The sequence below is a fragment of the Melospiza georgiana genome, chromosome 19 (genome assembly GCF_028018845.1).
Source record: "Melospiza georgiana isolate bMelGeo1 chromosome 19, bMelGeo1.pri, whole genome shotgun sequence".
Taxonomy (NCBI): domain Eukaryota; kingdom Metazoa; phylum Chordata; class Aves; order Passeriformes; family Passerellidae; genus Melospiza; species Melospiza georgiana.
In genome coordinates, this window is record NC_080448.1 from 4,320,520 (window position 1) to 4,334,702 (window position 14,183).

At 47.8% G+C, this 14,183-nt stretch overlaps 1 protein-coding gene across 1 annotated transcript in view; it reads right to left on the reverse strand.

The window, feature by feature from the left end:
* Positions 1–4,490, reverse strand: part of AUTS2 (activator of transcription and developmental regulator AUTS2) — an 819,578-nt gene extending 815,088 nt beyond the window's left edge. The window contains exon 1 of the mRNA XM_058037438.1: positions 4,200–4,490. Within this exon, the coding sequence (XP_057893421.1) occupies positions 4,200–4,490 (291 nt within the window). The remainder of the gene's footprint in view (positions 1–4,199) is intronic.
* Positions 4,491–14,183: the final 9,693 nt, after the last annotated feature.

Genomic DNA, 14,183 nt, shown 5'->3' on the forward strand with positions numbered 1-14,183 from the left:
TTTGTTTCTGTAGTGTCTGTATTTCAAAGCCCAGATCAGCTGTTAAGCTTTACTCCATCTAGTCTCATGCTATCTCTGCAACTTGTAAAAGTGCTGCAGCTAACATCTGCCTAAACCACACAAACACCATGGAACAATTGCTTAAAAATTATTTACACTAGGTGGATGGAATCATCTGACACAGAATTTGAAGCTCATTAAACAGCTCCTTGACAAATATTTGTCAGCATTTCTCATTTGTAATTAATTATATTGGGCTTTACCTGACGATAATTTAGCACGGTCTCAAAACAGACTAATGCCTGTGTGCTGAAGAGAAATTAGCTCAGCAAACGCACACTGCGAAATTGTGACAGTTTTATGAAACAAGAATCCCCATCTAAATGCGAGTCCCCCGCTTCCCACCCCACTTCTATCTGGGCTTTATAAATATCTGTGTCCCATTTCAGGCTTGTCAGATGAGCTGCCTGAGTTGAAGCTAAACAAACATCCGCAGAAAAAACTCATTACCTTACTCAGTGTTCAGAAAACCTGAAACCAACTGCTTACTCCATAGGGATGGTCAGAGCTGACTCAGGAAACATAAAGTACTTCCCAGGCTTTAAGCCATCTTAACATTCAGGTCAGATTTCCTTTCTCATCACAGCAAACCATCTTCAGCACGGCACGTCAACAGCCATGTCACGTCAGTCTGCTGCCTGGACACCTCTGCACCAGGGGTAGGAGGGAGACAAACATCTGCCTGAAATCTCACCCCACCAGAGAGCTCTGCAGAAGCCTCCTTGCCAGCACTGCCAGAGCACATCATGGACAAAGTCACTCCAATGGATTGATTTATCACATTCTGAGAAATGACCTTCCCCTGTCAAGCTGGTGTCTAAAATGCCCACCTGGGTTTGGAGAACCTCACGCTGTTATTGCGGTAACACACACACCAGCAGGGCAGCACAGGCTCCTCCAAGCTGGGAAAAGCCACTGGTCATACTAACACAGGTACAGAGTGTCTGTGCCTTCCTGCTTTTCCAGGCTGGACATTTGGGGAGCTCAGGGCAGCAAAGTGCTCTGGAGTGAACCACAGGGCTTGCTGCTGTCAGTCCAGCAAAGCCACTCACAGGAGAGTCTGGTGACCAATTGTAGGACCACATCTCAGCTGCTTTACTACACATCAAGGGCTGGTTCCTGAAGGTCAAGGCTCCAAAATGCTCCCCAGTGTAGGGGACAGGCCCCTATTGCACACAGCTACACTGAAGTCTTGCAAGGCCAGGCAAGGATCAGTCTGGCCACATCTGCAATGACACTGGAATTGCTCAGCTGTCACTCCAAGAAGGAAAAAAACCACAGTGAGATCCCACTGTCTTCATTTAACTCCCTCATCCTGTGTATTCCCCACACAAACATTAGAGACATCAAGGTATGGGGTGCCACAAATGCAGAGACACATAACCAGAAGCAGATGGCCTCTACTTCAACACCAAACAATTTACACTTGAGAAGTATGACAAGGCTACTGACACCTGGACAGAAAAGCAGTTCCCAGAGTGGAGCTGGTTAAAGTTTTGCTTCAAGGGATGGGAACTTTTATCAACATAACCACAACAGATTGGATTACTCCTCCTGAAGTTATAGTGGCATGGGATCTGTGTTCTTGTGCAGCACCTGTGTCCCTTTGCCATCCACAAGCTTCACACAACCTGGTATTTTGCACAGGTTGGGCATTTTCAGTCACCCCAACAGAAAGCAAAAACATTTAGTAAAAGCCATTTAGTAAAAAGTAAAAGCCAATTTAGTAAAAGGTGAAATCAAGCTGTGTGAAAGTTCTTGCTCCTTTTTTTGCAGCTTGATACCTAAGAAGGTTCTGGGTAACACCTCACACCCAGCCAACTCACACCCCTACAGCTGCAAGGCTGTCCCCAGAAGCAGAGCTCAGCCTTGTCCCTCCAGAGTGGCTGTCCCCTCCTGCACAAACCACCATTCACCTGTGTCCCCTCTTCTGAACCATGGCTTAGATCCTCCAGTGGGTGAAATGTTCTGCACTTTCCTTCTCACAGTTTTTCACACCAAGCAGACAAAACACTGTCCTGCACCCTTTCAGCTGTGCTAAGCCCAAAACAAGGCTGAAGTTCAAGCCCAAGGCATGGGCTCAGAAAGTCTCATCTACATTCTGGGCACGAGTGTCTTCTGGAAGCTGGGGAAAATCTCCATGTCCTCCAACGAGCTGGGGGCAGAGCCACAGCATGAGGTGTATTTACACCAGGACACCTCTCCACAGCACCCAAAGCTTCTTGACTCAACTCAAACACATTAACACCTAAACATCTCACACCATCAGCCGCTCACAACCTCCTCACCAACACCACAATCACAACAAAAACTTCAGGCTGCTGCACGCAACACACAGAGCAATTCCTGCCACACTGGGCTTGTGCCTTAGACACCTTCATCTCCCTCTGATCTTCAGAAACAAGTTTCTCAACGTGCACACGGAGCTGCAGGAAAAAGCACCTAACAACGATTTTGTGACATTATTTCTTAACGCAGCATGAAATCGTTAGGTCAAAACGTGCCACCTATCACATGAACATTAAAAGTGTGTCAAGTCTCAGTGTGCAAGCTATTGTTTTATCTGAACGTGATATTAGCTGGCAGAACTGGGTAATGTATCTGTGCTCCTTTTTAGTGATACAGGATTATGAGAGGATGCAAGTAGTAGCCATGCTTGGCTTGGCAAAGAGAGCACAGCAATTACTTTCAAGTAGAAAATAAACAAATAAGAAGTGAAACAGAATAAAGACATTTTCTAAAATGCCCTACCAAGTTCTAAACTTGCTCTTCACTTCCTCTCCAAAAAGGACTACAGCCAAATTCTCAAGTCCTTATTCCCATAAAAATGCTTAATGACACAAACTAGGGCTTTGTTTGAGGAAAACCAGAATTTTGTCTGAAACAGAAGCATACAAATTTCTCTCCTGACAACAATCACGTATTCACACTTTTGGTCCCTCTGGTTTGAGCAGGGCACTTGTGGATGGGCTCACCAGGTGAGAAATGGTGGATAAATTGTATCTGGACATTACCTCAGCATTTGTTCCTTTTTGCTTACACGAGTCTAACACCAACCATGTGGAGGTTTGTTGGAGTGAACAAATCCTCCCTTAATTACACCAGAGTAAGTTCTGTTGGAGGCATAGTGTGGATGGGTACAGGTGTAACCAAGGACAAAATCTGGCTACAAAACACGAAACAAAATGAAACAAACAAACAAACAAAACCCTGAAAATCCACTAAGTATTCCTGGCTAAATATTTAAACATCTTAAAAGCTACACAGATTTTTTTTTTTTTCTTAAACAATCAGCTTCACCTCCACATTTATTTTGACAGCTCATCATCCTTCCAGTTGTGCCTCCAGTGCACGTAAACGCAAATAAATCTCCTTTCCACCACAGAAAACTTCTCCCGATCAGAACTTGCAAACAACAAAGCCCTTCAAGCACGCAGGCTGGAGGTTCCCTTCCATGGCAGCATCACCACCGCGACCCAGGCTGGGCTGACAGCGGTTCCACGCTCGCGAGTGGCTGGGCGGAGGGAGCGCCGAGAGGCGAGGCCGGCCAGGGCGCAGGGAAGCGACGCCCGGGGAGCCCCGCGGGGCTTCGCCTCCCTCCGCCCGGCCCGGCCTGGGCTCCGCCAGCCCCTCGGTTCGCGCCGGGGACGACTCGAGCCGCCCGCCGCGGGGCCCACTCGTGACACGCCGGCAGGGAGCGCGGCAGGCCGGGCGCCCCCCGCCCGCGGCGGCACCGCGACCGCCCCGAGGAACACGCGCGGCCCCGCGGACACGAGTGGGCGGCCCCGCCGGGCCACGGCGGCGCGAGAAAAGTTTGATCCGTGGGAGGGGAGGGGAAGCGCCGCCGGGGGACCGCGCACAACTCCCCGCTCCCCGCGCGGGGGGATGGCCCCGGCCCCGCCGCCCGCCGGGAGCGGCGCGCCGGGCTGCAGGTGTCGGCGGCAGCAGGGAGAAGGGAGGGCAGCGGGGCACCCCGGGGACGGGGAGGGGGCGGCGGGACCGCCCCCGCGGGCACCCCCGGCGGGCCGGCCCGGGGACCGGGGTCATGGGCGGGGGGGGGGTGTCCGGGGGGCGCCGCGGGGGCTCCCCCGCCGCTGCCCCCACACAATGAGGCGCACACAAAGCGCCGCCGCTCCTACCTCCAGCGCCTCGAAAGTGACGAAGCTGGACATCGCGAAACCGTCGATAATGTCCTCTTCGGCCGAGGAGGACTCCCGCCGCTTCCTCCGGGGGGGCCGCGGCCGGGACGGCGGCGGGGGCCCATTGTCTTCCTTCTCCGAGCCCGAGGAGGAGAGCGCGGCGGCCCCGGGGCCGGCGGCCCCGCCGGCGGCACAGCCGCGCCGCCCGCCTTTGGCTCGCCGCTCCCGGTCGCGCTGGGACCGCGATCGCCGCTTCTTCCGAAGCCCGTTGCATCGCGCCGGGCCATCCATGTCTCTCGCCGGCTCTCCCTCTCGCTCTCGTCCCCCCCCGCCCCACCGCAGCCACAAATCCGGCTCCCCCGGCGGAATAACGGGGGAGGGAGGGAGGGAGGGAGAGAGGGAAGGAGAAAGGGAGGGAGGAGAGGACAGCAAGGGGGTGGGGGGGATGAAAGAATCCGAGTGCGGTTCCACCACCACCAGCAGCAAGCACCAAATGTAAGAGATTCCTATAAGCGAGCCAAGGAAAGTAATGGCTGATCTCAGGTCGCCTTTGTAAAAAAAAAAAAAAAAAAAAAAAAAAAAAAAAAAAAAAAAAAAAAAAGCCACGGAGAGAAAGGAAAAAAAAAAAAAAAGCCTCACCAAGCAGGCAATAAATCAGAATAGCGGAATGCTTTGATCAAGGGGCTGGGAGGGCGAGGATCTTCGAAAGAGAGGAAAAAAGGTTGAGAAGAAGGGGGGAAAAATAAAGAAAGGAGACCCGCTGGAAGGAGGGAGCTGAGAGTATTTCCTTGCACAAAATTTATTTTCTTTCTTCCTTTCCTCCCCAACTAAAAGAAGTTCCAGGGGGGGAAAAATATATATGTAGATGTACAGAACTCCCTTTCTGTCTGCGTGTGTGTATGTGTGTGAGTGTGTGTGTGTGTGTGCAGGGAAGGGTGCAGCCTTCCCCTCCCCACCAACACGCACTCCTCTCCCCCTCCTCCTTTATCTCCCTGGATCAAACACAATAATAATAATAACGATGTATCCAGATGCAATTTTCTCAGGCACCGACCAGGGATGGACTCGGGAGTGGAGATCAGATCCCAGCCCGGCCCCTCAAAAAACAAAACCAAACAATAAAAAGAAGAAAAAAAAGGAAAAAGAGAAAAAGGGGAGGAAAAAAAGAGCCCCAAAACACGCCCACCCACCCCAGCTATTAATACGGATCAATCATGGCAAATTCATCGTATTAATTGTGGCGAGGAGGGGGGTGCTGGTGCTGGTGACAATAGATCCGAGCGGAGGGGAGGCGGCCCCCGGGAGGAGCGGCGGCGGCCACAACAACACGGCTGGTGCCCGGGGGCGCGGCGGTGCGGGCTCGGTGCGGAGCGGGCTCGGTGCCGCCCGGGCGGTGCCGGTGCCGGTGCCGGGGGGCGCCCGCCGAGCCCCGCGCGGGGCGGTCGCGGTGTCGCCCCCAGCGGCCGCGCGGCCCCGCGCCGCTCACGTGACCGCCGCCCCGCCCGCTCCCCGCCCGGCGGCGCGCGAAATGCGGCGCCCCCGCCGCGCGAAATAAGTCTCGGGCATGCGCGGGGGGCCTGCGCGGTGGGGCGGCCGGCACGCGCTGTGACACCCCCTCACAGAGCCCCTCTGACTGCCCCTCACACTGCTCCTCACAGCGTCCCTCACACTGCTCCTCACTGCGCCCCTCACATCGCTCCTCACGTTGCTCTTCACAGCGCCCCTCACATTGCCCCTCGCGCTGCTCCTCACAGCGCCCCTCACATCGCTCCTCACGTTGCTCTTCACAGCGCCCCTCACATTGCCCCTCGCACTGCTCCTCACAGCACCCCTCACATTACTCCTCGCACTGCCGCTCACACCGTTCCTCACAGTGCCCCTCTCACTGCCCCTCACGCCGCTCCTCACATTGCCCCTCAGACCAGTCCTCACAGCGCCCCTCGCAATGCTCCTCACATTGGTCCTCACATTGCTCTTTGCATTGCCCCTCACACCGCCCCTCACATTACTCCTCAACACTGCCCCTCACATCGCTCCTCACACTGCCCTTCACACCGCCCAGGGCATGCTGCCCCAGCCACTCCGTCCCTCAAGCTGTCCCGGGATGTCCTCACGGGATCTGGCATGGAGGGTGTGGAGGGGGCAGAGTGTCCCTCTCTGGAGTAATTCGGATGCTTCCCTGGGTCACCTGCTGCGGGTGGCCCTGCCATGGCAGGGGTTGGACTGGATGATCTCCTGATGTCCCTTCCAACTCCATTCTGGTTCCCTGATTCTGTGTCCAGCCCTTGTCCCCCTGCCCGCTCTCCTTCCCTCATGGCTCGGGGGTGCCTCAGATGCTCGTCCCCCACGGCCTCGGCTGCTGCCAGGCCCTGCCACTGCCCAGCCTTGTGGTGGGTTGTGCTCCTGCTGTCCCTGAGGGAAGCCCGCACCCCTCTACCCCGAGATGGTGACTGTGACCCTTGCCAGGGTAACCCTCCGACATGACTGGCACAGATGCTGAGGCTGCAGGCAGAACAACTTGTGGCTGCCCACCTGCAGCTCACCTGTCTTTGGCTCTGCCCTGCCCACACTGTACATGGCCTTTTGCCTGTGTTAGCCTCGGCTTTGTTGTCTCCCCTCTTCATGTTACCACCTCCGTGGTATTAGGGCATATTGCCTGTGTTACCTCAGCACCAAGAGGGCTGTGGAATGAACAAATTCGCTTTTTAAGCTGGTTCTTATGGTCACCCTTCTCACCTGGTGCTTCTGTCTCCTGCCCAGGAGAACCTGCTGAGGGAATAGGCTTGGAAGGAGAAGAGCACGTGGAGCTGTTTGGTCTGACTTTGGGGAGAAAGCATTAGGAGCAGAGCCCTGGGGGGAACCAGGACATTTTCTAGGAAGAGAGAAGGAGAGAGGAAGAGCAAGGAACAAGATGGGGAAGAAACCCCAACCTGTGAAGTCTCAATGTTCAGAACAGAGAAGAGGGGCTCTGGAAGCACAGCACTGGTTTTCCTCCAGCTGTCGGGTGATCATGCTGTTGTGTAGTTTGGAATATACTGGGGGAGATTGGAAGGGCAGGAGAAAAAGATAAATTGTTTAATATTCCTTCTCCACAAAGAACCTTCTGTACAAGAACCAAGTCTTTCTCCATTAGCTGCTAATCATTCCTCCATTGAGATCCCCAGCCAGGGGAACACACACAGGCTGAGTGTATTTTTCCAATATTCTCCCTCTGGGCTACTCTGACTCTCGGGGGATGAGGCTCTGCTTGACTGTATAATGTGCTGTTTACTCTGTACCCTTAGGCCACCAACTGAGTAATTTTTTAGTATGTTTTCTATGATTACCGAGTGATTATGTGAAATACTGGGAATCGGACACACCCTCTGTATCCAGAAGGCAAGTGACACCTTTGTCACCTCTCTGCACACCACATCTCCCGGACAGCACGCAGTGACTTTTGAGCTGGTGTGAACCAGAGGAGGAGGAAGCACAAAGCTCTGGGTAACCCGAGAGTGTGAGAGCGTGTACCTTACACAAGGCCACGCTGCCCATGGCAGAGGCACATGGCTAGTTTTTAAACATTCTCAGATATCAACCTAGAGACCATCTCCTAATGTGACCTTAGATCTCCCTGTTCAGATTTTTCTTGCTGTTTAACAAATGCATTTCTCTATCTTACTTGGGGTTCTTTTGTCTCATAGCTGCCTGCCAGTTCTATACAATCTGACTATACAGAAGCTGCACTGGTATTGCTCAAGTGTTAGAATTTCTCTGTATAGCAAGCTCAAATATTATAAGATCTCTGTCTTCTGAAAAATATTAAGCTGTGCTGTGTCAAACAACTGTTACCTGTTGAGTTTTTTTGAAAATAACTCTGTAATTTTCAGGGCAAAGTAATTGATTATAGTTTCCTGCATATCCATCACCATTAAAGTGACTTAAGAGACCTGTAGTCAGATACATTTCTGCAGACATTCATTGCGTGGCTGAAAGTCTGCTCAGTCTGTTTTCTTCTTGAATGTGTGTATGTGGATAACAGACACGATACGTGATTCATTTTGCATTCTTTGTAGAAACAAATCCCCAGACTTGCATGTCTATGGAAAAAAGTAAGATTAAAATCCATCCATCTAACTCATCCTCCATTGCAAAAGATTTTTGTTCTGTGTAATATTTATGGCAAGCATTAGGAATCACAGGTCACCTTCTTGGGTATGATGCAGGTGAATTATCCCTTTTCTGTGTGTGATCCAGCAGGAGCATTTCCACGAGCCCTAATTGATTTGGGAGTATCAGACAGATCCTCAGGAAGTTCTTTCTCCAGTGCACTCTTGCCTCCAGCTGAGTATTTTAAGTCATCTTAGCAGAAAGAATACCACAGACCTCCATGCACATTTGTTCTTGGGCTGCCTGTTAGCTTTCCTCTAGAAATACATCTTGCCTGGCATCTGGTGTGAGAAAACAGCACGCTTTTTCCCTCTTTTTTTTTTTTTTTTTTTCTTAGGCTCTGGTACCTTGCTGAGTCACTGTTTTTGAGGTTAATGACTAGTGTACTCAACTGGATACGCAGTAATTAACACCCACAGAAAGGGTACTTCTCCAGCATGTAATAACAGACCTATAATCTTCTGATTTGAGACAGATATCAAAAGCTTTCTCTTCCTAAATAACGAAGACAGAAAGGCTAACACAGACCAAAAATTGCAACAATTGCAATTTCCATGTCACCATTATGCATTGGAACAAAATTAAATTTGCAACTGTAAAAACACTAGAAGCCGTTTTCTTAGGACTAGCCCCTGGCATACCTAAACAGAAAGGATATTTTAAACTAACTTGAATATCAGGAGATAATTCATTGCTTGAGGAAATGGCAAGAACCTTGCTTCTAGCAAGAGTAACTTGCACTGTGCTCTGGCATTAAGCTCCAAAGATGGAATTTTTAAGTTCAGTCCACATAGGAATCTCAGCAGAGGCAAATGTGCCTTTCTGAAGTTATCATCCTTTTAGGACATGGGTGGTTTGAAATAGCAGAGTGTCTGCCTTGCAGACTATTATTTTTGTTTTAGAAGGAGTTTGATCTGGGAACACAAAAAAACCAAGAGAAATGGAGAAAAGAGCCTTTTTGTTATTGTTTCCACCCTGCTCTTACAGTGCATTCATAAGAATAGCAAATGATGAGAACCAAAATTCTAATACAAAATAAAAGCCAGGGTGATTGTGTGGATGGCAGAGGAATTTAAAACAGTTCCATAAAACTAAACCAATTTTATCCAAATTGTATTGCTTATCAGAGAAGATTGTCTGGATTTGTAGCTAAGGGCTGTACCTGTTGTTTTAAAAGGTGTTTTCCTAGAAGGTGGTTGGAAACAGAAACAGTTATGGAAGAAGAAGCATCCAAAATGAACCAACAAGGAAGAATAGAAACCTGTGGCCTTTAAAAAACCCAAATAGCTCAAGACTAAAGATAAAGGCAGTATGAAAAGTGGTTAGTTGAAACCCAGGGGCAGGCAGGTTTCCAGAACAACCTGGAAAGAAAATACTCAGAGAAGAGACAATTGTTCCTTTCACAAATGAAGGGACTAACTCAGTCAGTGGAACTCACTGCCATGAGGCAGCTCTGAGGTCCAGAACAATGAGAACTCTCCAAGTAACCAGAATATTGGTTACAGAGTGGCTGAGGGGCATGAACATTTTAATGCCTCAGAATCTAAAACAGTTTCTAAAACAAAGCAGGAGACAGGAGACTGAACTGATGGACCATCAGCCTGATCCAATCTGCCAGGTCAGGGCTGGCACACATCTGAACCTGTGTTCACTTCTCTGTGTTTTAGTTCCTGCTTTTGGAGCAATGCTGTATCCATCCTCACTGGCACCAGATCAGGAGGCACTTGACAAAAGTTGGTAAATTAAACTGGGCCTGAAAAAGTTGAAGTTCAGATTTTTGTAGCTGGTCGAAATAATTGTGTCATGGGCAGCTATGTATTAAAAATAGCTTAGAGTTCAGGAAATCTGGGAACTGTGGGGAGAAAAAAAGGAAAAAGCTGAACGGCATCAGCAGAAGTACAGGTTTCCCCAGAAAAGGTGAAAAACTAATTCATGTATTTTTCTTGTTTTTCTAGTTGGTTGTAATAAAACTCTGAAGTATCTATGACTAATTTTATCAGGGAAAAAAAAGAAAAATCAGACCATGCAGGGGATAAGAAGTTCAGAGTCTTGATTTATTCACTCACATGGATCTATAGTAATTTACAGCAGGGGAAAACGTGGTCCCTGGAGAACAGGTCAGTCATGAGCAATAAAGCTGTGCATGTTTATCATGTATGGCCATATAAACTCAAGGATTTTTGGATCCTGCTAGTTCCTTGAGATTTCTTAATAAACACCCTAGGCTGACTAAACCTGTGTTTGTAATTACCTGAGATTCCTTATCCCACAGCATGAACATTGGTGAATGGCAGCTTTCATAAATCCAGGGGAAAGCAGGTGTCCTTGGCTTTCAGGAAACTTCATTTGAAAACATGATTCCGAGTTATGAGGATAGAAAAAAACTGTATTGATTGTGGAACTGTAAAGGATTGTGATAAATTGCAAGATCAGAGTTTGTGTCATTGTGGCTGGAGTATCCTGGAGAGTGTGATGCTGCAGCCCTGTTTTACTGAATATCTCATATCCAAAATATCAAATAAATAGTATATTCATGAAATTTGAAGATCACACTGGATTTGGAAAAACCATGAATATTCACATTGGTGGAGGAACAAGTAAAAGATTTTCAGCAAGAACAGGATTTTAAAAAAGAAAATAAAATCACAGAATAGAATCACAGAATCATTAAGATTGTAAAAGATCTCCAAGGTCCTTGGGTCCAACCTTAGACCAATCACTGCCTTGTCAACCAGAGCAGAGCACTGAGCTCCATGTTCAGATGTTCCTTCCACACCTCCAGGGATGGTGGAGCCACCACCCCCCTGGGCAGCCCTTCCCAATGCCCAAACACCCTTTCTGAGAACTTATTCCTGGGAAAGGTAGTTAATTATATCCACTGTGGAAACAAACACCAACTGCAAATTACAGTTCTTCAGTTAGCATCCTATGAAGTGGGCTGATCTTCTAGAGTGAAATTCTGAGCTCAGTTACATGTAAGTGAGAAAACTGTTATTTTCTTCAGGAAATTCAGATGGGTTTACAATTTGATCATGGGAATTTTTAAATGTGACTTAGCGATTTAGGACCTGCCCTTTGGTCCTTTCAAAAATTGTTCACCAAAGCATATTGCTAAGTAGGTAGCACGTCTCTGCCCTGAAAATTGGTCAGCTTTTATTACCAGAAAACACCAACTGTTTACAATTTAGTGGTGCTGAGTTCAGATTGCAGTATTGTATGCTGTACTGGTTCTGCTGATATGTCACAGGAAACAACCAATTTACAACTTTCCTTCTCTCCCACCTTCACCAAAAAGCATGTAAAAGAAACACAAGAATGGTTTTTCTCCACCATTTAAAATCAATGTTTAAGAGAAACTATGTTTTAGCCCAACACAGGTTATGATATAGAGAGAACTACACGAAATTTAATAGCCTGGGTTATCCAGAAGGTCAGACTACCTGATCCTGGTCTGTTCTGGCCTCTTAAGTCTAGGAATAAATTAGAAACCTGATCTCTGAAAGTTTTAATTTCAGAGCAGTCTTTGTGAAAGGGGGTGGAGTAGAATCCCTAATGAATTACATCCTCCTCCAACATTCATTTTTCTCCCTGAGAAACGGTTTCTTTTGAAAAACAGTGTTTAGTTCCTCATCTTCTAAATTACAAAAAAATTATATCTCTTTATGTCTTACACTGTACTGTGTGCCAGCACAGCAATTATTAAAGCATTTTTATTGATATTACACATCTCTCTATGAAATGTGAATTCAATTTATCATGAAAATTGATTTTTAATGACAACTCAAGTTTACATTTCTGAAGTTCATACTTTCCCACTATTTTTCGCTGGCACTAGAGTAGTACAGCTACAATACTTTTATTTGTCAGAAATTGATTAGGAAATATCCTGTAGTTTACTCACATTTATCAGTGTGGTTCTGCTGATGAAAACAATGAAGTTTTCTGTTGGAGTTCATCTGCAGAGATCAGAAGTGAGCTGAGTGGTCCAAACCTGCACACCCAAGTACTTGAAGTCCCTCATATGCACTTAGGCATTTATAAGACTGTCTTGATTTTTAAAGCTGTTGAATGGGCTCAGCTTTCATTCTGGTTTTATGAGAATTATGGGACACACATCCCTGGAATCAATCTGTCATCCTCCACCTCTTTTTCCCCATACATTATCTTTCCTTATTACTAATGACGTGCTGAAGGTAACTTCTGGATTAGCAGCTTGAACATGGCCCTGGATGCTAACCCAGTTACACTGCAGGGAATGCTGCTTTTTAATCTGCCTGCTTCTTCAGCTGCTCCAGATGGAAAGGCAGAGAGAATTTCCTGGGCTTGTTATATTGGTGTGTTTTGATGAAAACAGTGGTCTGACACAGAACATGCAGGAGCAGTCTGGGCTCACAGCATGACTAGGTGTCCTCTGGCCTTATGTAATCTCAGGACAGAAAAGTACAATGTGAAATCAAATGCAATTATTGACTACTCCAAACAACATTACAGCAACTCAGCATCAAGAGTGCTTAGTGCTCAGGTAGCTTTCAGAAGGAAATTAGGGCTGTATTAGTGCAAGTTACTGTGGATAAAACCCTCAGCTTGGTAAAAATGTCACTTATGCATCTCCAGAATTGTTGTATTTCTGTAAGACATATCTCTGCAGGAGTTGGGGGGAGGTTTGGGTTGTTTTTCATTGGCTGATGGGGGAAGGATTGTTGTTTGCTGTTAAAAATGATCCCAAGCAAACTTTTACAAGGTCTTCTGTGACTAATAAAACCTGAGTCTTTGAAAATGTACTACAGCTCAAGTTGTTGTTTAGAGATAATTCTCTTTGATCCAGATGCTTCCACCTGAAAGTGCAGTGCAGAGAAAAGAAAAAGGGAGAAGGAAATTTGATGGAAAGTCCCAGAAAACAGAGGGAGAAGAAATCTGCAATTTTAACACGTCATGTGCTGACCTTGGGCACTGAGAAGTCCCCTGGCCAGTGTGCTTACCTGTGTTGAGATCTGGGAGGAGGATAGTGCTGTCCTGGCTGGGTGGGCTACTGACACATTGAAATCTCCTCTGGAAGGTGATCTCAGACACAGTGAGGTTTTCTTGTTCTTGGTATAATCTCTGTAGCAGTGAATTCATGATCATAGGTCGGTGAAAGTGCCTAGGAAGGACTTGTCTTTACAGGAGTGCCCTGAGAGTCAGGCAGAGGACTTGGATCATCCTCAGCAAGTTTGGCATATTCTGTAGATATAAAGGGCAGTAAAGTCTGTGGATTATATTGTGTATTTCCAGCCATTTTCCACCTTTTCCTGCACTCAGACTCAAAGGCATGTTCATGAGCAAATGAGTGAGACAAGGGGTGGAGGCATTTTCTCACAGTCCTGCAAGATGTGGTATGGCTGCTGCTCCTACAATGATGCAGCATCTCCCTCCAGGGAGGAATGAGCGTATTTTCCTGCCCTCCCATCTCTTGGATTTTTAATCTCATTTTTTCCAATCTTTATGCCCTTCTACCCGTGCTCTCTTGCGTCTTGTCCATGACCACTCGACTTTGCACTTTGTTCTGGAGAAATGGAGATTTCAGCCATCTCTGGAAAAGCAGGTTTGTTTGTTTGTAAGCAATAAATCATGACTGGCAGCCTTGTGTCATGGGACACCAAATCCTTCCAACTATTCGAGATAACTGGAAATATAAGGCGCCTTTAAAAATCCTGGAATGGTTTGGGTTGGAAATGACCATAAAATTCATCTTGTTCACCCCTGCCATGGCAGGGACACCTTCCACTATCCCAGGCTGCTCCAAGCCCTGTTCAGCCTGGCCTTGGACACTGCCAGGGATCCAGAGACAGTCACAGC